Source organism: Triticum dicoccoides, chromosome 4B (assembly GCF_002162155.2).
Source record: "Triticum dicoccoides isolate Atlit2015 ecotype Zavitan chromosome 4B, WEW_v2.0, whole genome shotgun sequence".
Taxonomy (NCBI): Eukaryota; Viridiplantae; Streptophyta; class Magnoliopsida; order Poales; family Poaceae; genus Triticum; species Triticum dicoccoides.
Genome location: NC_041387.1, coordinates 575,842,543 through 575,869,621, shown reverse-complemented (window position 1 = coordinate 575,869,621; position 27,079 = coordinate 575,842,543). Strand labels below are relative to the sequence as shown.

The 27,079-nt window shown below is 41.8% G+C and overlaps 1 protein-coding gene across 1 annotated transcript; it reads left to right on the top strand.

Annotated features, from left to right (window-relative positions):
- The first annotated feature begins 6,291 nt into the window (after nucleotides 1-6,291).
- LOC119293915 (histidine-containing phosphotransfer protein 2-like) lies at nucleotides 6,292-8,783 on the top strand. Its single transcript, XM_037572240.1, has 5 exons — nucleotides 6,292-6,397; nucleotides 6,498-6,566; nucleotides 7,471-7,542; nucleotides 7,986-8,058; nucleotides 8,477-8,783. The coding sequence occupies exons 1-5, from the start codon at nucleotides 6,300-6,302 to the stop codon at nucleotides 8,510-8,512; spliced, it is 348 nt and encodes a 115-aa protein (XP_037428137.1). The 5' UTR covers nucleotides 6,292-6,299; the 3' UTR covers nucleotides 8,513-8,783.
- The last annotated feature ends 18,296 nt before the right edge of the window (nucleotides 8,784-27,079 follow it).

The following is a 27,079-nucleotide window of genomic DNA, read 5'->3' as shown; positions in this document are numbered from 1 at the left end:
CATCAGCACTGTCATCAGAGTCTGGAGAAGTCAGATCACAGAATTCCAACATCTCTTGCACCACATGTAATTGCACAGTTGCCTTGCATTTATGATCACGGCCCCAACGTTCACCGCAGATATAACAGAGTCCTTTTGCACGACGATATGCTTTCAGGGTAGCTAATTTATCATCCGCCTGAGTTGGTTTGACATTGGGCTCACGAAGCTCATCGGGAGGTTTAGCCTTGTACTGACGGCTCGATGAAGAGGAACTTGGTTGTCGACTGTACCTCGAAGAATTAAGCTCGGTCTCGCCGTCGACCACCTCTTCCTGCATAGATGCAATACAATATGCAGTATTGAGATCTGGGGGGCGTTGAACAGCCACAATTACACGAGCAGCAGGTTTTAAACCATCTATGAACCGAGTAGTATAGTGCATCATATCAGGATTAGGTTCATATGCAGAAAGTTGATTCATCGGAGCCGAGAATTCTAGGATGTAATCATCTACTGAATCAGTTTGGCGCAAGTGGTATAGACGACGAATCAAAGGTTTGGTGCTGATTTCGCCCAAACCTATGCACTACTGCAGCACTAATTCCTGCCAAGACGCATGTGCAAACTTAGACTGAACCGATGGAAGCCAACGCGCTGCAGGCCCTTCAAACTGCATCGCGGCGATCGCTATCCATAGCGCAGGGTCAGTATCAAATAGAGCAAAGTAATCTTCACACCAGGCCTGCCAGAACTTAGGATTGACGCCGTCAAAACGGGGAAATCACACTTCGGTGTGCGGTTATGGTGAGATTGGGACTGAAACTGAGATGCGCGGTGCTCGTGATGGATCAGACTGGCAAACGAAGACGATGGGGGGCGGATCGGTGATACCTCGTGCCGGAGGCGGAACGTAGGGCAGCGAAGCCCCAGGTCCCGACCCCCGTGTAGTCGAATGTCCGTGGTGCCCATCGGGGCCAGTCTCCGCCGCTCCCCTGGACGAAGGCGCCCGCACTGTCGCCGTGCCCGAGTTGGAGGCGAGACCAATCGAGGCGCGGAGGTCACTGATTTGCTTGTTTAGGTCCTGCTCGGCGCCATCGGTGTAGGCTTGCAAGTCCTCGACCATGGATCCCAACGCCTGGTCGACTGCGAGCGGAACAGACTTGGAGATCGCCGCGTCGACGGCGTGGCCGACCGCCGCGATGATGAGCTCCTCAAGCTCTTTCTTCTATTGCTGGTGGGCGATCGTCGCCGCGGACGTGAGCGTCTCGTACAACGCCTTGCCCGCTGCAGAGAGGTTCTCCATCAGCTCTCGCCGCCGGCGCGCCGCCGCCACCGCCGCGCGCGTGTCGTGGTGATGCTCCAGTGCAGCGGGGTGGGAAATTTTTGGCTCTGAGTACCAATTGTTAGCAACGGGCTAGGATCTCTCTATTGACGAACCTCACTCAGATCTGTAGCTCTAATTCCAAATTACAAGCCGAAAGGAAAGAGGAAGAGAGTTACAAGCAACGGCGGCACTGCCGTGCCAAACTGGCCAAATCCCTCATGACCCTTTCCTTTCCTATTTAACAGAGCATGTGGCCCACTCCTTGCCTGCATAGCGAGTGGACGGGCGTCGAATCCTCTTGCTTGGTCCACTGTCAGCGACAGAGCTTGAATGGTTGACGTGGCCGTCGCTGACTTGGCTTGTGTCGTCCTTTGCAGTGGACTTGATGGACCGGCTGCTAACACCCAACACCTTTATTCACCATGAAGTCCATACGCCTGCACCAAGTAAGACTATATTGATAAAGAGAAATAACAATACAACCATAATCAGCGGCGTGACCGTATTAAATGCCGACCCAGCTTAGGTAAAAAGCATAGCGAGCCAGCCATAATAGACACATGCAAAAAAAGAGCTAAATTACGACCACGTGGCAATACACGCCTCACACTCTACTATCAGTGAATAGGCTATGCATTGCAATAGAGCGTTCAAGAAGAGGAGGCAAACATACTAAGACCCGTAAAAAATGTGAGGCAAGCACAGCTTTGAACTCGCGACGACTCTGCTCGAAGGAAGCGAATGAACCACCACGCCATCGCAGTCGTTGTGAAACGCTTTCTTTTTCCCTCTTTTATTCCTTTTTCAGTTCCTGGTTTTCTTTTGGACGTTTTTTATTCGATTTTCCTTTTATCCTTTTCCTTTTTCCTTTTTCATTAATGCACGGATTCTTCACAAATTCATGAACATTTTTCTTAGAATTTCAGGAACCATTTTTTTCCACCATGAACTTTTATTCAAATATGCAAACTTTTATCCAAAATCGATGAATTCTTTTCAAATTGGTGATTTTTTAAGTAATCGATGAACTTTTTTCAAATCGGTTAACTATTTTTTTTCATATTCAATGAACTTTTTCAAAATTTGTGAACTCTTTTCAAATCATTGATTTTTTGCCAAAATAGTGAACTTTTTAAAAATTTGTGAACCTTTTTCAGAATTGATGAACTTTTTTCAAAATCGATGAACTTTTTTCGAATTTTTGATTTTTTTCTGAAAATTGATGAACTGTTTTGCAAAATCAGTGAACCTTTTTTGAAAATTTGTGAACTTTTTAAAAAATCGATGAACTTCTTTCTAATTCGTGAACTTTGAATTCATGAACTTGTTTGATTACATGAACTTTTTTAGTTCATGTTTTGTTTTCAAATATGTGAGATTTTAAGTTTTGATCTCATTTTTTTTAAATCACGTTTTTCTACAACTCAGTCTGCAATAGAAAGCGCGTCTAAACTTATTCTTAAACTATTCGCTTGAATGATTCACTCCCGACTAATTGGTCTGTTGGTTAGGTAACCTGCACAAGATCTAAGCGGCGGGAGGTCTATTCCTTATAGGAAAATTATTTTCACGGTGTTTTTTTGCGTAATTCATTTTCGCTATGATAGCTGTATGAGCCGGCCAACCAGCTGCGGCAATGAGCGCCAGTTATTTGAACTGGCGAATAAAGCACCGTATAGAAGCTTCCCATATTCCCTAAAAAAAAAGCTTCCCATATGAACATCACCGATAGACATCAGTACTGCAACGTGCAACAACATCATATCGGCCCACCCGACACCTTTAGTGGTCACGAAGACCATACCGCCTGCACCAAGACTATATACCGATAAAAAGAAACAATGACACAACCGTCATCAACGGTAATGACCATATTAAATGCCAACCCATCCTTGGTAGGCCGAATTCATTGTTTTGACCTTTTTTTTGTAAATTTTAGCGCAATCTGACCTTGATCTAATTTTTTTTTCGTAATCTGACCCTTTTCCTACCGCCATCGTTTTTAACGGTAGGGTAACGCAGCCTACCGTCGAGGGCTATGGCGGTAGGACTTGACTGCGCCGTCACGGTCGTTTATGGTTGAAAATATCCTACCGTCATAGTACTTGGCGGTAGGGTCTGGATTGTATATATTTGGTGTGGCGCCCAATAGAATAGAAGCACTTTGGCAGTGAGTTGGCTAGCCTGTGCAGGTTTACTAGGTTGGTCTTGGGTTCGAGCCTTACTAAGGCCATTTTTATTTTGCCCGATAAACAATAAACAATTTGTACAACTAATATTTAGGATATGAATTATTGATAAAAATATAGTTTTGCTTCTGCAAATGTTTTATAAAATCCTCACAAAGATATAACCGAATATGATGTGATAAAATTTTGTTCAATTAATGTTAAGGTATGGATTATTTATAAAAATAGTTTTTTGAAACTGCTCAATCCATCTTAAACTGCTCAACACTTTTGGAATCAGTCGGACTTCTAATTTGTAGTTTGTATATGTTCTTTTGAAACTTGTGTTTTGACACCAGAACCCAAGAAAGGATGAAATACGGCTCTATGACCATTTATTTATCCTCTTCTATATCCACAAATAATTTGCTTACCCAGTGGTTGTACTACTTCCAGCTATTTTTCTTAGTTAGTTTAAAGTTCAGAAGACCATTGCACACCATGATTTGCATCGGTGTTTGGATGATAATAAACAATTTGTACAACTAATATTAGGATATGAATTATTGATAAAAATATAGTTTTGCTTATCTGCAAATGTTTTATAAAATCCCCGCAAAGATATAACCGAATATGATGTGAAAAAAAAATTCAATTAATGTTAAGGTATGGATTATTTATAAAAATAGTTTTTTGAAACTGCTCAATCCATCTTAAACTGCTCAACACTTTTGGAATCAGTCGGACTTCTAATTTGCAGTTTGTATATGTTCTTTTGAAACTTGTGTTTTGACGCCAGAACCCAAGAAAGGATGAAATACGGCTCTATGACCATTTATTTATCCTCTTCTATATCCACAAATAATTTGCTTACCCAGTGGTTGTACTACTTCCAGCTATTTTTCTTAGTTAGTTTAAAGTCGGAAGACCATTGCACACCATGATTTGCATCAATGTTTGGATGATAATACTGAGAACGAACTTACATCGTACTCCGTATTTGATCTTGCTGGAGAGGTCATCTTTGTATCACAAGATTTATAACATTGTAGCAACTAAACTGGAGGACTTGGAGGTGCGTGTGTGTGTAGTGATTTGAGCGTAGAGCCGGCCAATCTTAGTGCTGCTGAGAATAAACATTTACTTTTAATTAAATAGTTCAAAATCAAGCAAAAAGTGCTTTTATTCTAATAATTTGTTGCAAGCAATTATTAATTACACACCATATGTAGCTCTTTTGGCAAAACAACATGAAAGAATACTCATAATTAACATAGCTAGTCAGAGACAGACAACAACAGAGTTAAACAAAGTAAAGTATGATGAGTGCATAATCTTCATGATGAGCAAAGAGTAAAAATGTTGTCTCCCATGTATGTTACAGATCTAAGCCGCAAAAAGACTGCAGAAAAACAAATCTTTGCGGAAATTTTATAATAGTTACATATAAGTAAAAAAATACTTTTATAAATAATCCATACCTTAACATTAATTGGACAAATTTTTATCACATCATATTCGTTTATATCTTTGCAGGGATTTTATAAAACATTTACAGATAAGTAAAACTATATTTTTATAATAATTCATATCCTAATATTAATTATACAAATTTTTATTTTTTATTGCACAAAAGAAAAATAAACAAATTTGGACAATTTTTTTATAAATAATCCATACCTTAACATTAATTGAACAAATTTTTTATCACATCATATTCGTTTACCTTTGCAGGGATTTTATAAAACATTTACAGATAACTATATTTTTATCAATATTAATATGCTAATATTAATTATACAAATTGTTTATTGTTTATTGCGCAAAAAAACAAACAAAAAATGGCCTTAGTAAGGCTCAAACTCAAGACCAACCGAGTAAAGCTGCCCACGCTAGCCAACTCACCACTACCGTGCTTCAATTCTAATGGTGGCCACATCAAATATATATATTTCAGATCCTACCGCCAAGGACTATGGCGGTAGGCTATTTTCAATCTCAAACGGCCGTGACGGCGCAGTCAAGTCCTATCGCCATAGCCCTCGGCGGTAGGCTGTGTTACCCTACCGCCAAGGACGATGACGATAGGAAAAGGATTAGATTACGAAGAAAAATTTAGATCAGGGTAAAATTGCACTAAAGTTTTTAGAAAGGGTCAAGACAGTGAATTTGGCCTCCTTGATAAAACGCATAGGGAGCCAGCCGTATTGGACCACGTGCCAAAAAAAGTTAAATTACGACCGAAGAACGTAATACATACTAATACTAATACATACTATTTGTGATGGGATATGCATTGAAAGTGAGCTTGCATTGTCAATCTGTAGATAGCTGGCCAGCATCCATCCATCCACCCAAACGTAGCTACATACATGCATCCATGCATGCATGCACGCCATCCCCAAGCTCTCCATTCAATGGCGGCCAGCCACCAGAGTAATCGAGCACTCCCTGTCAAAAGGCTGAGTCGAGCTATATAACCTGCACTCATCTCCTGTCCTTGTCCACTCCGCCACCGCCGCAGCACCTTCGGATTCCGTCGACCCGAACGTGCTCGCCCGCCTCCTCTCCACGCCCCGCATCGCCATGGCGGCCGCCTCGCTCAGGGCCCAGCTCAACGCCCACATCGCCTCCATGTACGCCACGGTGAGTCCCTCCCCTCACTTGTATAGCCGCCGTGTGGTTGCGGGCTGGAATCCCCGGGAATCGCCGTGTTCTCTGCTCTCGGCGTTGACGATGGGTTTCGACTGGCTATCTGGCTGACCTTTGCCTTGGCGTGATCGATCTAGGGTAGTGTGGACGCGTATTTCCAGCAGCTGCAATCGATGGACGAGGGCAGTGCTGCCACGGGCTTCGTCGCCGAGGTCATCAACATCTTCCTCAATGACGCCGACAGGATCCTCAACGACATCGCCAGCCTGGTGTCCGTAACCCCGCCCCTTCCCCCTCCCCCTCTGGTCTTGTTGTACGGATCTCGTTATCTCGTTTGCTGTCCTGACTGATCTGGTCTGCTCCATTCGCAGGAACCAGCCCGAGGTGGACTTCTACAAGGTGGACGCCCTGGTGCATCAGCTCATTGGGAGCAGCTCCACGTATGATGATGATAAGCCCTTCTTTTCTATCCTCACCTATTTTTCTCCTGTGCATCGATGTTATTCAGATGCGTTTGTCATGTTGGTTGTGGTGTGTAATTAGAAGAAGAGACGAGCTTGGTTGTGTTTCTTGAAATGGAAGTTCCTGTATTCATGCCAACAGTAATGTTATGAACTTTGTCGTCTTGCTACTGTTTCTGGTACTAATAATTTCTTATTCAGTGTAATGTCAGTGGAGGTTTTTCAAGTCTGTTCACATTTCTATTCGTGTATGTCAGCGTAGTGCCTGCAACAGAATTGTCGGTATTCCTGCCAATTGCAATTCTATACCGCATCACAGAAAACTTTGTGGTCTTGTGAACATTTCTAGTATTACCTGAATCTGTTATTGGTCCAATGGCGTTATTCTAGGTCAGCAATGAAAATCTGTCGTTCTACAAACAATCATGGTAGTAACGATCTGCTAGTCTACGTCACACAATTGGACCTTTTCTAATGTCTCCTATGCATCAATGTTGTTCCTATTTGGATGTGGCGGTGCGGGGTATGTATGTCATGGGCATGGGCATGCGGCTCGTGTTGTTTAGCCATAATTAGAAGAGCTGAATTTAGTTATGAGCGATGTAACGGAAATGTCAATATTTATCCCTATGTTATGGCTCGGTGGGAGGAATTTTGACTTTTGTAAACATCTTTGGCACTACTGATCTACTATCGCCATAAGGCCAATACTATTTTCTTTTTAGTTTATCAAAAAAAGATTGTGTTGACAACCATGATAGGAAATGGCTCCTTGAGAATATTATTATGGCATGCAAGTATGCCATATGTATCAGCATGCCATGTTCAATGAGTTTGAAAAAAACTCTAGTTTCCTGATGTTGCTCTTTTTGTCATGTATTAGTGTTGGTGCTAAGAAAGTGAAACTCGCCTGCATGCAATTTCGTCAGTCCTATGTGGCCAAAAGCAAAGAAAGGTCAGTACACGGTACCTCATTATCTATGTTGCACAGTAGTTATTCTCTACTCTTTGTGTTGGTCAAATCCTGTATGCAAGCCTGTTAGCTTATTTTGTCTTTTATGACACTACTTTTAACTCATATTCCCTACACTTTTTGTCCATTTTGATGACAAGTATTTTCGGACGGAGGGAGTACTAATCTAACATTCTTAATAACTAACCTACTTGTTCACTTGATCGCCAATCATGTGATTGATAGAATTTGGTTCTTTATCTAAATATATGCCTATTTGATGATTCTCTTGTAACTTGTTGGCTCTAGACTTCTGTTTATAATGCAATTAAAGTTTTAGATGGCTAGAATTTTTTTAAGCACATGGTTTCAATTTCCAACCATTCCATTTTAGTTTGCTTAACCTATCCAGAATTTGATAGTGTTGTATGTCTGCATTATTTCAGGTGTCTCATGCCATTGGCTCTTCTTAGGAATGAGTTTTGTGATGTGCGCAACCAACTCCAGACCATGATGCAGGTACCAACTTATGTGCCTATGTTGGCTTTTAACTTCCAGTTTCTCTCTAGTATCATAATATGTCGTATAACTTTTATAAGATCAAAAAGAATAACCCTGACACTATTTTTGTTGATGTTGCAATTTACCTATTGCTAATTGTTTGGTTTCTAGACCACTTATTCGAGGTCTTTGAAAGTCCCATTTGCTCCTTGAATGTTTTTGTTTTAATATTGTCTTCACTTTTCTTTAGATGTATGGGGTAGATCTAAAAGTAGTGGTATTTCCTTGTGTTCGAAGCTTCACTAATATTTGCCAAGTACCAGAATAAGATACCGACTACCCTGCAACATGGCTCATTTGTGAAATTATGCAACCAAAGCACAATTTTACATCGTACATCTATCATAATCATTAATCTATTCTTCTTTTAATGTAGTTGGAGCGGCAGATCGCGGCCTTGAGTCCTATGTAGAAGTAATCAAAGTGATAAGAGAAAAGCCCCATGTGATCCCTGACATGATGTGGTATATGTATCTCTGAATATGTAGGTAGCATTCGACAGGTATTGGTCTTTGGAGCACGAAAATGGTATCCCAGGACGATTCTTGCTTCGCGATCACCCTGTGAATGTATTCACATGTTGTCTTGTGTGTTGATGTATCTGTCTGTTAACTCTTTATACCTCAGCGTCATGGATGGCCCATAGACTGTGTGTAAACTCTATACCTGGTTGGTTGCTGGTGACTTAGTTTTGTTGTATGTTGTTGGCTCTGTCTTGTGAAATGCTAGTGCCTCCCCTATTTTCTAGTTCCCTAGAATTACACGAGTAAGTGTATGGCTTGAACTCAAGCATTTGTGTTGGCTGGTATACTGAGAGGTGTTGTTGGTCGGCCTCCGCCACCTCCACCAGAAGCTCACATTGTCACACAATAGAAAACTATCTCGCCACCGAAGGAGAGGAGGATTTATGTTAGGGAGGGGCACCAAAAGGTGCTACAGGACAACACCTAGGGTGCAAACCCTAAATCCCAGCTTGGAGATATCAGATGGATTTGCTTGGAAGTAGCTGACTAATATAGAGGCTCTAGATACTGAAGAAAATATAGAATGCCTCTGAAGTGACAGATGGAAATGTTTTGCTCAGAGGTGTCAGAGCTAATAGAGATGATCTCAAAGAAATATAGTTCAGTAGTATCAGACAAGAGTGTGCAGTTCTGGAGCTATAAGAAACACGGTTCGCTTAGCGGGGATTACTTATTTCTCAAAGGTTTGTAGTATTCAGTGGAAAAACTCGGAGGTACCAGACAGTAAAAACAAAGGAGTTGAGTTGCTAGAGCAGAGTAATTGAGGATTTTGGGTGAGGATCTTATCTTGGAGGAGCAAATCCCACTTTTGAGCTATGATCCCTAGGAATCCTAGAAGCTTTGATCCCTAGGAAGTTTTTTTACCATGTGAACTGCAGGGCTTACACCCAAGATCACTATGAAGTTGGAAGATGGATGGGAACCATCAATAAAGATTAGTATCAATAATTTCACTTGTGATGCTCTGTGTGATTTAGGTGCAAGTGTATCCATTATTCCACAGAATTTTCATAATGCACTTGGGTCAAAACCCCTTTCAAGATCTGAACTTAATGTCCATATGGCAGATGGCACAACAAAAAGACCAATTGGAAAAATTGAAGATATTCTTATGCTTGGTAATATGAACTATGTCCCTGTGATTTTTTATGGATACGAAACCTAACCCTCTATGTATATTTATTTTCGGAAGGACATTTCGGAGAACTGTAGGGGTACTATCATTGATATGAAAAAAGGGATGATAAAATTTTAAATCCTCGGGAGAAAAGCTCTAGAGCACTTCCCAAGAAAGAGACACAAAAGTGGTTATGAAATTATGTTGGGAATGAGTACCTTCATGGTAAGTGGAGTAGATAAAACTTGAAACCTCCAAAAACCATCTCGCCTAGCTCAAAGGTATTAAATAAAGCGCTTCTCGGAGGCATCCCAAAACCAATGTCTAGAAGCACAGAAGAAAGCACAAGACTACGACTTCACATGTAACCAAGAAAAATCCAACCACAAAATGGACACGAATGAATATGTAGGACACTTGAATGACAACAGCCGGAGAAGTTGTAGCATCCTCGGCCCTCCTGACAATTTCCCCGTAGGAGAGCCATGTCCAGAGAAGAGGTATTAGCTCGCCACCCTAGATGACTACCTCAGCGTGCACATCTAGATGATCTGGTAGAGTGGTGAAGTACATGATTGGCTTCGATAAAAACATTGCCAAGGTATTTCATGTGATTGGACTTGTTGCATTTTGCAAGTCCATGGAAAACTCGTAATAAAGCATGTTTTGATAAGAAGTCGGAAGGATCAACTACGCTCCAACACTCGACCTTGAGGATACATGCAAGTGTCATGCTGCAACTACTGGAAGGATTCTACACATCACTAAGGCTGGAGAAACTCGACTAGGATTGGCTGACTTAGGGCTGAGTGACTTAGGGTCACTGACATGTGGGCCTAGAAACCAGATGGCCCACATGTCCACTAACCCTAAGTCAACTCATGTTGCATCAGCCTATCTGAGCCTAAAGAACCAGGAGATGAGTATGACTCTACATCGGATGATGACCCAGATGCTTGAAGGAGTGATGATTGCTCGGGGCATGCTTGTTATTTTCGCCCCTTCCCCCTAGGGGGTGACTTGTTTCGTGTCTCTAAAAAACCTACGTTCCTAGATCTCTTTTTATTTTGTTCACATGTTTTAGCTCTTTTGTAGGTGTGAGGCAGGGATTTTAGATGGATCCTGTTCATGATGTTGACTACTAGTCGAACTATCTCTCAGTTTGGTTTATTTTGCATTTGTCTGAACTTTGTCTATTATGCAATATATTGGAAGCTGGCTCTGCTTGCTCCCGTAGGAGTGGTTGGGATTCCCCCAAGTGTAAGGGTGATGTAGCCCAGCAGCAAGTATTTCCCCCAGTTAGAGAATCAAGGTTATCAATCCAGTAGGAGTCACCTAGCAAAACAAACTAAGCGGCACATGCACACGAAACACAGAACACGCTTGTCCCCCAACACGACAAGAGGGTAGTTAATCCCCTTGTCTTTCTAGTTACAAGATTAAACGCAAGTCATAGGGATAGTTGGTAGCAAAGTAAAACGGTAAAAGTAGCAACTGGATGAAGAATTTGTTGGGAAACGTAGCATGCAATTTCAAAAAAAAAAATCCTATGCTCATGCAAGATCTATCTAGGAGATGCATAGCAACGAGGGGGAGAGAGTGTGTCTACATACCCTCGTAGACTGTAAGTGGAAGCGTTTGACAACGCGGTTGATGTAGTCAAACTTATTCTAGCTTCGACCGATCAAGCACCGAACGTACAGCACCTCCGAGTTCTGCACACGTTCAGCTTGGTGACGTCCCTCGCCTTCTTGATCCAGCAAGGTGTCGAGGTAGTATATGAGTTTTGTCAGCACGACGACGTGGTGACGGTGATGGTGAAGTGATCTGTGCAGGGCTTCACCTAAGCACCTCGAGAATATGACCGGGGGTGTAAACTGTGGAGGGGGCACCGCACACGGCTAACAATTGATGTTGTATGTTCTAGGCGCCCCCTTCCTCACATATATATAGGTGGGAGGGGAGGAGAGGCAGCCAGGGGGCGCCCCAAGTAGGCTGAATCCTACTTGGGGTCTTTCCCAATTCAGCCTCTCCCCTTCCATAATTGGCGGAGAAGAAAAGGGAAGGGGGAAGAGAGAAGGAAGGGGGGCCGAACCCCCTCTTTTCCTTCTCCCACTCGGCCTCTTTTCATAGGGTGGCACGCGACCCCTTGTGGGCTGGTGTTCTCACCTCTCATGGCCCATATGGCCCATATCTTCCCTCCGGGGGTTTCGGTAACCCCTCTAGTACTCCAATATGTAACCGGTACCCTCCGGAACACTTCTGGTGTCCGTATACTATCGTCCTATATATATAAATTTTTACCTCTCGACCATTTCGAGACTCCTCGTCATGTCCTTGATCTCATCCGGGACTCTGAACAACATTTGGTCACCAAATCACATAACCCATATAATACAATATCGTCATCGAACGTTAAGCGTGTGAACCCTATGGGTTCGAGAACTATGTAGACATGACCGATACACCTCTCCGGTCAATAACCAATAGCAGAACCTTGATGCTCATATTGGATCCCACATATTCTATGAAGATCTTTATCGGTCAACCCGTTATGACAACATATGTTATTACCTTTGTCATCGGTATGTTACTTGCCTGAGTTTCGATCATCGGTATCTTCATACCTATTTCAATCTCGTTACTGGCAAGTCTCTTTACTCGTTCTGTAATACATCATCCTACAACTAACTCATTAGTCATTTTCCTTGCAAGGCTTCTTATGATGTGTATTACCGAGAGGGCCCAGAGATACCTCTCCGATACTTGGAGTGACAAATCCTAATCTCGATCTGTGCCGACCCAACAAACACCTTTGGAGATAGCTGTAGAGCATATTTATAATCACCTAGTTATGTTGTGACGTTTGATAGCACTCAAGGCATTCCTCCGGTATCCGGGAGTTGCATAATCTCATAGTCGAAGGAATATGTATAAGTCATGAAGAAAGCAATAGCAATAAAACTTAACGATCATTATGCTAAGCTAAAGGATGGGTCTTGTCCATCACATCATTCTCTAATGATGTCATCCCGTTCATCAAATGACAACACATGTCTATGGTCAGGAAACATAACCATCTTTGATTAACGGGCTAGTCAAGTAGAGGCATACTAGGGACACTTTGTTTTGTCTATGTATCCACACATGTACTAAGTTTCCGGTTAATACAATTCTAGCATGAATAATAAACATTTATCACGATATAAGGAAATATAAATAACAACTTCATTATTGCCTCTAGGGCATATTTCCTTCATTCTCCCACTTGCACTAGAGTCAGTAATCCAGATTACATAGTAATGATTCTAACACCCATGGAGTCTTGGTGTTGGTCATTTTTTGCTCGTGGAAGAGGCTTAGTCAACGGGTCTGCTATATTCAGATCGGTATGTATTTTGCAAATATCTATGTCTCCCTCCTTGACTTGATCACGGATGGAGTTGAAGTGTCTCTTGATGTGTTTGGTTCTTTTGTGAAATCTGGATTCCTTCGCTAAGGCAATTGATCCAATATTGTCCCCAAAGATATTCATTGGACCCGATGCACTAGGTATTACACCTAGATCGGATATGAACTCCTTCATCCAGACTCCTCTATTTGCTGCTTCCTAAGCAGCTATGTACTCCACTTCACACGTAGATCCCGCCACGACGCTTTGCTTGGAGCTGCACCAACTGACAGCTCCACCATTCAAAATAAATATGTATCCAGTTTGTGACTTAGAGTCATCCGGATCAGTGTCAAAACTAGCATCGACGTAACCATTTACGACGAGCTCTTTGTCACCTCCATAAACGAGAAACATATCCTTGGCTCTTTTCAGGTACTTCAGGATACCGCTGTCCAGTGATCCACTCCTAGATTTCTTTGGTACCACCCTGCCAGACTTATGGCAAGGCACACATCAGGTCTGGTACATAACATAGCATACATGATAGAACCTATGGCTGAGGCATAGGGAATGACTTTCATTTTCTCTCTATCTTCTGCAGTGCTCGGGCATGAGTCCGACTCAATTTCACACCTTGCAACACAGCCAAGAACCCTTTCTTTGACTGATCCATTTTGAAATTCTTCAAAACTTTGTCAAGGTATGTTCTTTGTGAAAGTCCTATTAAGCACCTTGATCTATCTCTATAGATCTTCATGCCCAATATACAAGCAGCTTCACCGAGGTCTTTCATTGAAAAACTTTTATTCAAGTGTCCTTTTATGCTATCCAGAAATTTTACATCATTTCCAATCAACAATATGTCATCCACATATAATATTAGAAATGCTATATAGCTCACACTCACTTTCTTGTAAATACAGGCTTCTCCGAAAGTCTGTATAAAACCATATGCTTTGATCTCCTCATTAAAGCGTATATTCCAACTCCGAGATGCTTGCACTAGTCCATAGATGGATCGCTGGAGCTTGCACACTTTTTTAGCACCTTTAGGATCGACAAAACCTTATGATTTCATCATATACAATTCTTCTTTAAGAAATCCATTAAGGAATGCATTTTTGACATCCATTTGCCATATTTCATAATCATGAAATGCGGCAATTGCTAACATGATTCGGACAGACTTAAGCATCGCTACGGGTGAGAAAGCCTCATCGTAGTCAACTCCTTGAACTTGTCAAAAACCTTTTGCAAAATTCGAGCTTTAAAGATAGTAACATTACCATCAGCTTCAGTCTTCTTCTTTAAGATCCATTTATTTTCTATGGCTCGCCAATCATCGGGCAAATCCACCAAAGTCCACACTTTATTCTCATACATGGATCCTATCTCAGATTTCATGGCCTCAAGCCATTTATCAGAATATGGGCTCATCATAGCTTCTTCATAGTTCATAGGTTCGCCATGGTCTTGTAACATGGCTTCCAGAACAGGATTAACGTATCACTCTGGTGTCGATCATGTTCTGGTTAACCTACGAGGTTCGGTAGTAACTTGATCTGAAGTTTCATGATCATCATCATTAGCTTCCTCTCTAGTTGGTGTAGGCATCACGGGAACAGATTTCTCTGATGAGCTACTTTCCAAATTGAGAGAAGGTACAATTACCTCATCAAGTTGTACTTTCCTCTCACTCACTTCTTTTGAGAGAAACTCCTTCTCTAGAAAGGTTTCATTCCTGGCAACAAAGATCTTGCCTTCAGATTTGTGGTAGAAGGTGTACCCAATTGTTTCCTTAGGGTATCCTATGAAGACACACTTCTCTGATTTGTGTTCGAGCTTATCAGGCTGAAGCCTTTTGACATAAGTGTCGCAACCCCAAATTTTAAGAAACGACAACTTAGGTTTATTGCCAAACCACAGTTCATACGGTGTCATCTCAACGAATTTAGATGGTGCCCTATTTAACGTGAATGTAACTATCTCTAATGCATAACCCCAAAACAATAGTGCTAAATCGGTAAGAGACATCATAGATTGCACCATATCTAATAAAGTACGGTTACGACGTTCGGACACACCGTTACACTGTGGTGTTGCAGGTGGCGTGAGTTGTGAAACTATTCCACATTGTTTTAAATGAAGACCAAACTCGTAACTCAAATATTCGTCTCCGTGATCAGATCATAGAAACTTTATTTTCTTGTTATGATGATTCTCCACTTATCTCTGAAATTCTTTGAACTTTTCAAATGTTTCAGACTTGTGTTTCATTAAGTAGATATACCCATATCTGCTCAAATCATCTATGAAGGTTAGAAAATAAAGATACCCGCTGTGTGCCTCAACACTCATTGGACCGCATACATCGGTATGTATTATTTCCAATAAGTAATTGGCTCGCTCCATTGTTCCGGAGAACGGAGTTTTAGTCATCTTGCCCATGAGGCATGGTTCGCAAGTATCAAATGATTCATAATCAAGTTATTCCAACAGTCCATCTACATGGAGTTTCTTCATGCGCTTTACACCAATATGACTTAAACGGCAGTGCCACAAATATGTTGCACTATTATTATCAACTTTGCATCTTTTGGCATCAATATTATGAATATGTGTATCACCACAATCGAGATTCAACAGAAATACACCACTCTTCAAGGGTGCATGACCATAAAAGATATTACTCATATAAATAGAGTAACCATTATTCTCTAATTTAAATGAATAACCATCTAGCACTAAACAAGATCCAGATATAATGTTCATGCTTAACGCTGGCACCAAATAACAATTATTCAGGTCTAAAACTAACCCCGAAGGTAGATGTAGAGGTAGCATGCCAACAACGATCACATCGACCTTGGAACCATTCCTGATGCGCATCGTCACCTAGTCCTTGGCCAATCTTTGTTTAGTCCGTAGCTCCTGTTTCGAGTTACAAATATGAGCAATCGAACTAGTATCAAATACCCAGGCGCTACTATCAGCATTAGTAAGGTATACATCAATAACATGTATATCAAATATACCTTTGTTCACTTTGCCATCCTTCTTATCCGCCAAATACTTGGGGCAGTTCCACTTCCAGTGACTAGTCTCTTTGCAATAGAAGCACTCAGTTTCAGGCTTGGGTCCAGGTTTGGGCTTCTTTCCAGGAGTGGAAACTTGCTTGCCATTCTTCTTCGAGTTCCCTTTCTTTCCCTTACCCTTTTTAATGGTCTTGTTAACCATCAACACTCGATGCTCCTTCTTGATTTCTACCTCTGCAGCTTTGAGCATTGTGAAGAGCTTGGGAATTGTCTTCTCCATCCCTTGCATATTATAGTTCATCATGAAGCCTTTTTATCTTGGTGGTAGTGATTGGAGAACTCTGTCAATAACACTATCATCTAGAAGATTAACTCCCAGCTGAGTCAAGTGATTATGATATCCAGACATTCTGAGTATGTGTTCACTGACAGAACGTTCTCCTCCATCTTGTGAAGGAAATATGCCCTAGAGGCAATAATAAAGTTATTATTTATTTTCTCATATCATGATAAATGTTTATTATTCATGCTATAATTGTATTAACCGGAAACATAATACATGTGTGAATACATAGACCAACATAACGTCACTAGTATGCCTCTACTTGACTAGCTCATTAATCAAAGATGGTTATGTTTCCTAACCATAGACATGTGTTGTCATTTGATTAATGGGATCACATCATTAGGAGAATGATGTGATTGACTTGACCCATTCCGTTAGCCTAGCACTTGATCGTTTAGTATATTGCTATTGCTTTCTTCATGACTTATACATGTTCCTGTAACTATGAGATTATGCAACTCCCGTTTACCGGAGGAACACTTTGGGTGCTACCAAACGTCACAACGTAACTGGGTGATTATAAAGGAGTACTACAGGTGTCTCCAAAGGTACATGTTGGGTTGGCGTATTTCAAGATTAGGTTTTGTCACTCCGATTGTCGGAGAGGTATCTCTGGGCCCTCTCGGTAATGCACATCACTATAAGCCTTGCAAGCAATGTAGCTAATGAGTTAGTTACGGAATGATGCATTACGTAACGAGTAAAGAGACTTGCCGGTAACGAGATTGAACTAGGTATTGGATACCGACGATCGAATCTCGGGCAAGTAACATACCGATGACAAAGGGAACAACGTATGCTGTTATGCGGTTTGACCAATAAAGATCTTCGTAGAATATGTAGGAGCCAATATGAGCATCCAGGTTCCGCTATTGGTTATTGACCAAGAATAGTTCTAGGTCATGTCTACATAGTTCTCGAACCCGTAGGGTCCACACGCTTAAGGTTTCGATGACAGTTATATTATGAGTTTATGAGTTTTGATGTACCGAAGGAGTTCGGAGTCCCGGATGAGATCGGGGACATGACGAGGAGTCTCTAAATGGTCGAGACGTAAAGATCGATATATTGGACGACTATATTCGGAGTTCGGAAAGGTTCCGAGTGATTCGGGTATTTTTCGGAGTACCGAGAGTTACGGGAATTCGCCGGGGAGTATATGGGCCTTATTGGGCCATACGGAAATAGAGGAGAGAGGCCGAAAGGAAGGAGGCGCGCAGCCCCCCTCTAGTCCAAATTGGACAAGGGGTGCGGCCCCCTTTTCCTTTCTCCTCTCCCCCTCTTTCCCCCTTCTCCTACTCCAACAAGGAAGGAGGGAGTCCTACTCCCGGTGGGAGTAGGACTCCCCTTGGCGCGCCCCTCCTAGGCCGGCCGCCCCCTCCCCCCTTGCTCCTTTATATACGGGGGCAGGGGGGCACCTCTAGGGACAACAACACAAGTTGATCTTCGTGATCGTTCCTTAGCCGTGTGCGGTGCCCGCCTCCACCATATTCCACCTCGGTCATATAGTTGCGGTGCTTAGGCGAAGCCCTGCATCGGTAAAACATCATCATCGTCACCACGCCGTCGTGCTGACGGAACTCATCCCCGACACTTTGCTGGATCGGAGTCCGGGGATCGTCATCGAGCTGAACGTGTGCTGAACTTGGATGTGCCGTACGTTCGGTACTTGGATCGGTCGGATCGTGAAGATGTACGACTACATCAACCGCGTTGTCATAACGCTTCCGCTTACGGTCTACGAGGGTACGTGGACACACTCTCCCCTCTCGTTGCTATGCATCACCATGATCTTGCGTGTGCGTAGGAATTTTTTTGAAATTACTATGTTCCCCAACAGTGGTATCACAGCCTGGTTTTATGCATAAATGTCATATGCACGAGTAGAACACAAGTGAGTTGTGGGCGATACAAGTCATACTGCTTACCAGCATGTCATACTTTGGTTCAGCGGTATTGTTGGATGAAGCGGCCCGGACCGACATTACGCGTACGCTTACGCGAGACTGGTTTTACCGCCGTGCTTTGCACACAGGTGACTAGCGGGTGTCTATTTCTCCAACTTTAGTTGAACCGAGTGTGGCTACGCCCGGTCCTTGCGAAGGTTAAAACAACACTAACTTGATGAACTATCGTTGTGATTTTGATGCGTAGGTAAGAATGGTTCTTGCTAAGCCCGTAGCAGCCATGTAAAATTTGCAACAACAAAGTAGAGGACGCCTAACTTGTTTTTGCAAGGCATGTTGTGATGTGATATGGTCAAGACGTGATGCTATATTTTATTGTATGAGATGATCTTGTTTTGTAACCGAAGTTATCGGCAACTGGCAGGAGCCATATGGTTGTTGCTTTATTGTATGAAATGCAAACGCCATGTAATTGCTTTACTTTATCACTAAGCGGTAGCGATAGTCATAGAAGCAATAGATGGCGTAACGACAACGATGCTACGATGGATATCAAGGTGTCACGCCGGTGATGATGGTGATCACGACGGTGCTTCGAAGATGGAGATCACAAGCACAAGATGATGATGGCCATATCATATCACTTATATTGATTGCATGTGATGTTTATCCTTTATGCATCTTATCTTGCTTTGATTGACGGTAGCATTTTAAGATGATCTCTCACTAAATTATCAAGAAGTGTTCTCCCTGAGTATGCACCATTATGAAAGTTCTTCGTGCTGAGACACCACGTGATGATCGGGTGTGATAGGCTCTACGTTCAAATACAACGGATGTAAAACAGTTGCACACGCGGAATACTCAGGTTAAACTTGACGAGCCTAGCATATACAGATATGGCCTCGGAACACAGAGACCGAAAGGTCGAACGTGAATCATATAGTAGATATGATCAACATAGTGATGTTCACCATTGAAACTACTCCATCTCACGTGATGATCGGACATGGTTTAGTTGATTTGGATCACGTAATCACTTAGATGACTAGAGAGATGTCTGTCTAAGTGGGAGTTCTTATGTAATATTATTAATTGAACTTAAATTTATCATGAACTTAGTCCTAGTAGTATTTTGCAAATTATGTTGTAGATCAATAGCTTGCGTTGTTGCTTTCATATGTTTATTTTGATATGTTCCTAGAGAAAATTGTGTTGAAAGATGTTAGTAGCAATGATGCGGATTGGATCCGTGATCTGAGGTTTATCCTCATTGCTGCACAGAAGAATTATGTCCTTAATGCACCGCTAGGTGACAGACCTATTGCAGGAGCAGATGCAGACGTTATGAACGTTTGGCTAGCTCAATATGATGACTACTTGATAGTTTTGTGCACCATGCTTTATGGCTTAGAATCGGGACTTCAAAAACGTTTTGAACGTCATGGACCATATGAGATGTTCTAGGAGTTGAAGTTAATATTTCAAGCAAATACCCGAGTTGAGAGATATGAAGTCTCCAACAAGTTCTATAGCTAAAATATGGAGGAGAATCGCTCAACTAGTGAGCATGTGCTCAGATTGTCTGGGTACTACAATCGCTTGAATCAAGTGGGAGTTAATCTTCCAGATAAGATAGTGATTGACAGAATTCTCTATTCACCACCACCAAGTTAGTAGAACTTCGTGATGAACTATAATGCAAGGGATGACGAAAACGATTCCCGAGCTCTTCGTGATGCTGAAATCGACGAAGGTAGAAATCAAGAAAGAGCATCAAGTGTTGATGATTGACAAGACCACTAGTTTCAAGAATAGGGCAAAGGGAAAGAAAGGGAACTTCAAGCAGAATGGCAAGCAAGTTGTCACTCCCGCGAAGAAGCCCAAAGCTGGACCAAAGCCTGAAACTGAGTGATTATACTGCAAAGGAAATGGTCACTAGAAGCGGAAATGCCTTGAATATTTGGTGGATAAGAAGGATGGCAAAGTGAACAAGGGTATATTTGATATACATGTTATTGTTGTGTACCTTACTAGTGTTTATAGTAACCCCTGAGTATTTGATACTTGTTCGGTTGCTAAGATTAGTAACTCGAAATAGGAGTTACAGAATAAACAGAAACTAGTTGAGGGTGAAGTGACGATGTGTGTTGGAAGTGGTTCCAAGATTGATATGATCATCATCGCACACTCCCTATACTTTCGGGATTAGTGTTGAACCTAAATAAATGTTATTTGGTGTTTGCGTTGAGCATGAATATGATTTGATCATTTTTATTGCAATATGGTTATTCATTTAAAATCAGAGAATAATTGTTGTTTTGTTTAAATGAATAAAACCTTCGATGGTCATACACCCAATGAAAATAGTTTGTTGGATCTCGATCGTAGTGATACACATATTCATAATATTGATGCCAAAAGATGCAAAGTTGATAATGATAGTGCAACTTATTTGTGGCACTGCCGTTTGGGTCATATCGGTGTAAATCGCATGAAGAAACTCCACAAAGATGGATTTTCGGAATCACTTGGTTATGAATCATTTGATGCTTGCGAACCATACCTTTTGGGCAAGATGACTAAAAACTCCGTTCTCCGGAACAATGGAACAAGCTACTGACTTATTGGAAATAATACATACCGATGTATGCGATCCAATGAGTGTTGATGCTCGTGGCAAGTATCGTTATTTTCTGACCTTCACAAAATGATTTGAGCAGATATGGGTATATCTACTTGATGAAACATAAGTCTGAAATAATTGAAAGGTTCAAAGAATTTCAGAGTGAAGTGGAAAAATCATCGTAACAAGAAAATAAAGTTTCTACGATCTGATCGCGGAGATGAATATTTGAGTTACGAGTTTGGTCTTCAATTAAAACAATGTGGAATAGTTTCACAGCTCACGCCACCTGGAACACCACAACGTTATGGTGTGTCCGAACGTCGTAACCGCACTTTATTGGATATGGTGCGATCTATGATGTCTCTTATCGGTTTTACCACTATCGTTTTGGGGTTGTGCATTAGAGACAGCTGCATTCACGTTTAAAAAGGGCACCATCTAAATCCATTGAGACGACACCGTATGAACTATGGTTTAGCAGTAAACCTAAGCTGTCGTTTCTTAAAGTTTGGAGTTGCGATGCTTATATGAAAAAGGTTTTCAACCTGATAAGCTCGAACCCTAATCGGAGAAGTGCGTCTTCATAGAATACCCAAAGGAAACTGTTGGGTACTCCTTCTATCACAAATCCAAAGGCAAAACATTCGTTGCTAAGAATGGATCCTTTCTAGAGAAGGAGTTTCTCTAGAAAGAAGTGAGTGGGAGGAAAGTAGAACTTGATGAGGTAACTGTACCTGCTCCCTTATTTGAAAGTAGTTCATCACAGAAATCTGTTCCTGTGACTACTACACCAATTAATGAGGAAGTTAATGATGATGATCATGAAACTTCAGTACAGAACCTCGTAGGTCTTCCAGAGTAAGATCCGCATCAGAGTGGTACGGTAATCCTGTTCTGGAAGTTATGTTACTAGACCATGACGCGTCTACGAACTATGAGGAAGCGATGATGAGCCCAGATTCCGCGAAATGGTTTGAGACCATGAAATCTGAGACGGGATCCATGTATGAGAACAAAGTGTGGACTTTGGTGGAGTTGCCCGATGATCGGCAAGCCGTATTGTATAAATGGATCTTCAAGAGGAAGACGGATGTTGATAGTAGTGTTACTATCTACAAAGCTCGACTTGTCACAAAAAAGGTTTTCGACAAAGTTCAAAATGTTGACTACAATGAGATTTTCTGAACTGTAGCGATGCTTAAGTCTGTTCGAATCATGTTAGCAATTGCCACATTTTATGAAATCTGGCAAATGGATGTCAAAACTGCATTCCTTAATGGATTTATTAAAGAAAGGTTGCATATGATGCAACCAGAAGGTTTTGTCAATCCTAAATATGCTAAAAAAATGTGCAAGCTCCAGCGATCCATCTATGGACTGGTGCAAGCCTCTCGGAGTTGGAATATATGCTTTGATGAGTTGATCAAAGCATATGGTTTTATACAGACTTTTTGAGAAGCCTGTATTTACAAGAAAGTGAGTGGGAGCCCTATAGCATTTCTAATATTTTATGTGGATGACATATTGTTGATTGGAAATGATATAGAAATTCTGGATAGCATGAAAGGATACTTGAATAAGAGTTTTTCAAAGGAAGACCTCGGTGAAGCTGCTTACACATTGAGCATCAAGATCTATATAGATAGATCAAGACGCTTGATAAGTTTTTTCAATGAGTACATACCTTGATAAATTTTTGAAATAGTTCAAAATGGAACAGTCAAAGAAGGAGTTCTTGCCTGTGATGCAAAGGTGTGAATTTGAGTAAGACTCAAGACCCGACCATGGCAGAAAATAGAAAGAGAATGAAAAGTCATTCCTATGCCTCAGTCATAGGTTCTATAAAGTATGCTATGCTGTGAACCAGACCTATTGTATACCTTGCTCTGAGTTTGACAAAGGAATACAATTTTGATCTAATAGTAGATCACTAGACAACGGTCAAGAATATCCTTAGTGAAGACTAAGGAGATGTTTCTCGATTATGGAGGTGATAAAAGAGTTCGTTGTAAAAGTTACATCGGTGCAAACTTTTACACTGATCCAGATGACTCTAAGTCTCAATCTGGATACATATTGAAAGTGGGAGCAATTAGCTAGAGTAGCTCCATGCAAAGCATTGAAGACATAGAATATTTGCAAAATACATACGGCTCTGAATATGACAGACCCATTGACTAAGCTTCTCTCATGAGCAAAACATGATCACACCTTAGTACTCTTTGGGTGTTAATCACATAGCGATGTGAACTAGATTATTGACTCTAGTAAATCCTTTGGGTGTTAGTCACATGAGATGTGAACTATGGGTGTTAATCATATACAGATATGAATACTGGTGTTAAATCACATGGCGATGTGAACTAGATTATTGACTCTAGTGCAAGTGGGAGACTGAAGGAAATATGCCCTAGAGGCAATAATAAAGTTATTATTTATTTCCTCATATCATGATAAATGTTTATTATTCATGCTAGAATTGTATTAACCGGAAACATAATACATGTGTGAATACATAGACCAACATAACGTCACTAGTATGCCTCTACTTGACTAGCTCATTAATCAAAGATGGTTAGGTTTCCTAACCATAGACATGTGTTGTCATTTGATTAATGGGATCACATCATTAGGAGAATGATGTGATTGACTTGACCCATTCCGTTAGCCTAGCACTTGATCGTTTAGTATATTGCTATTGCTTTCTTCATGACTTATACATGTTCCTGTAACTATGAGATTATGCAACTCCCGTTTACCGGAGGAACACTTTGGGTGCTACCAAACGTCACAACGTAACTGGGTGATTATAAAGGAGTACTACAGGTGTCTCCAAAGGTACATGTTGGGTTGGCGTATTTCGAGATTAGGTTTTGTCACTCCGATTGTCGGAGAGGTATCTCTGGGCCCTCTCGGTAATGCACATCACTATAAGCCTTGCAAGCAATGTAGCTAATGAGTTAGTTACGGAATGATGCATTACATAACGAGTAAAGAGACTTGCCGGTAACGAGATTGAACTAGGTATTGGATACCGATGATTGAATCTCGGGCAAGTAACATACCGATGACAAAGGGAACAACGTATGTTGTTATGCGGTTTGACCGATAAAGATCTTCGTAGAATATGTAGGAGCCAATATGAGCATCCAGGTTCCGCTATTGGTTATTGACCAAGAATAGTTCTAGGTCATGTCTACATAGTTCTCGAACCCGTAGGGTCCGCACGCTTAAGGTTTCGATGACATTTATATTATGAGTTTATGAGTTTTGATGTACCGAAGGAGTTCGGAGTCCCAGATGAGATCGGGGACATGACGAGGAGTCTCGAAATGGTTGAGACGTAAAGATCGATATATTGGACGACTATATTCGGAGTTCGGAAAGGTTCCGAGTGATTCGGGTATTTTTCGGAGTACCAGAGAGTTACGGGAATTCGCCGGGGAGTATATGAGCCTTATTGGGCCATACGGAAATAGAGGAGAGAGGCCGAAAGGAAGGAGGCGCGCAGCCCCCCTCTAGTCCGAATTGGACAAGGGGTGCGGCCCCCTTTTCCTTCCTCCTCTCCCCCTCTTTCTCCCTTCTCCTACTCCAACAAGGAAGGAGGGAGTCCTACTCCCGGTGGGAGTAGGACTCCCCTTGGCGCGCCCCTCCTAGGCCGGCCGCCCCCTCCCCACTTGCTCCTTTATATACGGGGGCAGGGGGGCACCTCTAGGGACAACAACACAAGTTGATCTTCATGATCGTTCCTTAGCCGTGTGCGGTGCCCCCTCCACCATATTCCACCTCGGTTATATCGTTGCGGTGCTTAGGCGAAGCCCTGCGTCGGTAAAACATCATCATCGTCACCACGCCGTCGTGCTGACGGAACTCATCCCCGACACTTTGCTGGATCGGAGTCCGGGGATCGTCATCGAGCTGAACGTGTGCTGAACTTGGATGTGCCGTACATTCGGTACTTGGATCGGTCAGATCGTGAAGACGTACAACTACATCAACCGCGTTGTCGTAACGCTTCCGCTTACTGTCTACGAAGGTACGTGGACACACTCTCTCCTCTCGTTGCTATGCATCACCATGATCATGCGTGTGCGTAGGATTTTTTTTGAAATTACTACGTTCCCCAACAGTGGTATCAGAGCCTGGTTTTATGCGTAAATGTCATATGCACGAGTAGAACACAAGTGAGTTGTGGGCGATACAAGTCATACTACTTACCAGCATGTCATACTTTGGTTCAGCGGTATTGTTGTATGAAGCGGCCCGGACCGACATTACGCGTACGCTTACGCGAGACTGGTTTTATCGCCGTGCTTTGCACACAGGTGACTAGCGGGTGTCTATTTCTCCAACTTTAGTTGAATCGAGTGTGGCTACGCCCGGTCCTTGCGAAGGTTAAAACAACACTAACTTGATGAACTATCGTTGTGGTTTTGATGCGTAGGTAAGAACGGTTCTTGCTAAGCCCGTAGCAGCCACGTAAAATTTACAACAACAAAGTAGAGGACGCCTAAGTTGTTTTTGCAGGGCATGTTGTGATGTGATATGGTCAAGACGTGATGCTATATTTTATTGTTTGAGACGATCATGTTTTGTAACCGAAGTTATCGGCAACTGGCAGGAGCCATATGGTTGTCGCTTTATTGTATGAAATGCAAACGCCCTTTAATTGCTTTACTTTATCACTAAGCGGTAGCGATAGTCGTAGAAGCAATAGATGGCGTAACGACAACGATGCTACGATGGAGATCAAGGTGTCACACCGGTGATGATGGTGATCACGACGGTGCTTCGAAGATGGAGATCACAAGCACAAGATGATGATGGCCATATCATATCACTTATATTGATTGCATGTGATGTTTATCCTTTATGCATCTTATCTTGCTTTGATTGACGGTAGCATTTTAAGATGATCTCTCACTAAATTATCAAGAAGTGTTCTCCCTGAGTATGCACCATTACGAAAGTTCTTCGTGCTGAGACACCACATGATGATCGGGTGTGATAGGCTCTACGTTCAAATACAACGGATGCAAAACAGTTGCACACGCGGAATACTCAGGTTAAACATGACGAGCCTAGCATATACAAATATGGCCTCGGAACACAGAGACCGAAAGGTCGAACGTGAATCATATAGTAGATATGATCAACATAGTGATGTTCACCGTTGAAACTACTCCATCTCACGTGATGATCGGACATGGTTTAGTTGATTTGGATCACGTAATCACTTAGATGACTAGAGAGATGTCTATCTAAGTGGGAGTTCTTATGTAATATTATTAATTGAACTTAAATTTATCATGAACTTAGTCCTGGTAGTATTTTGCAAATTATGTTGTAGATCAATAGCTTGCGTTGTTGCTTTCATATGTTTATTTTGATATGTTCCTAGAGAAAATTGTGTTGAAAGATGTTAGTAGCAATGATGCGGATTGGATCCGTGATCTGAGGTTTATCCTCATTGCTGCACAGAAGAATTATGTCCTTAATGCACCGCTAGGTGACAGACCTATTGCAGGAGCAGATGCAGACGTTATGAACGTTTGGCTAGCTCAATATGATGACTACTTGATAGTTTTGTGCACCATGCTTTATGGCTTAGAATCGGGACTTCAAAAACGTTTTGAACGTCATGGACCATATGAGAGTTCTAGGAGTTGAAGTTAATATTTCAAGCAAACACCCGAGTTGAGAGATATGAAGTCTCCAACAAGTTCTATAGCTAAAAGATGGAGGAGAATCGCTCAACTAGTGAGCATGTGCTCAGATTGTCTGGGTACTACAATCGCTTGAATCAAGTGGGAGTTAATCTTCCAGATAAGATAGTGATTGACAGAATTCTCTAGTCACCACCACCAAGTTAGTAGAACTTCGTGATGAACTATAATGCAAGGGATGACGAAAACGATTCCAAAGCTCTTCGTGATGCTGAAATCGACGAAGGTAGAAATAAAGAAAGAGCATCAAGTGTTGATGATTGACAAGACCACTAGTTTCAAGAATAGGGCAAAGGGAAAG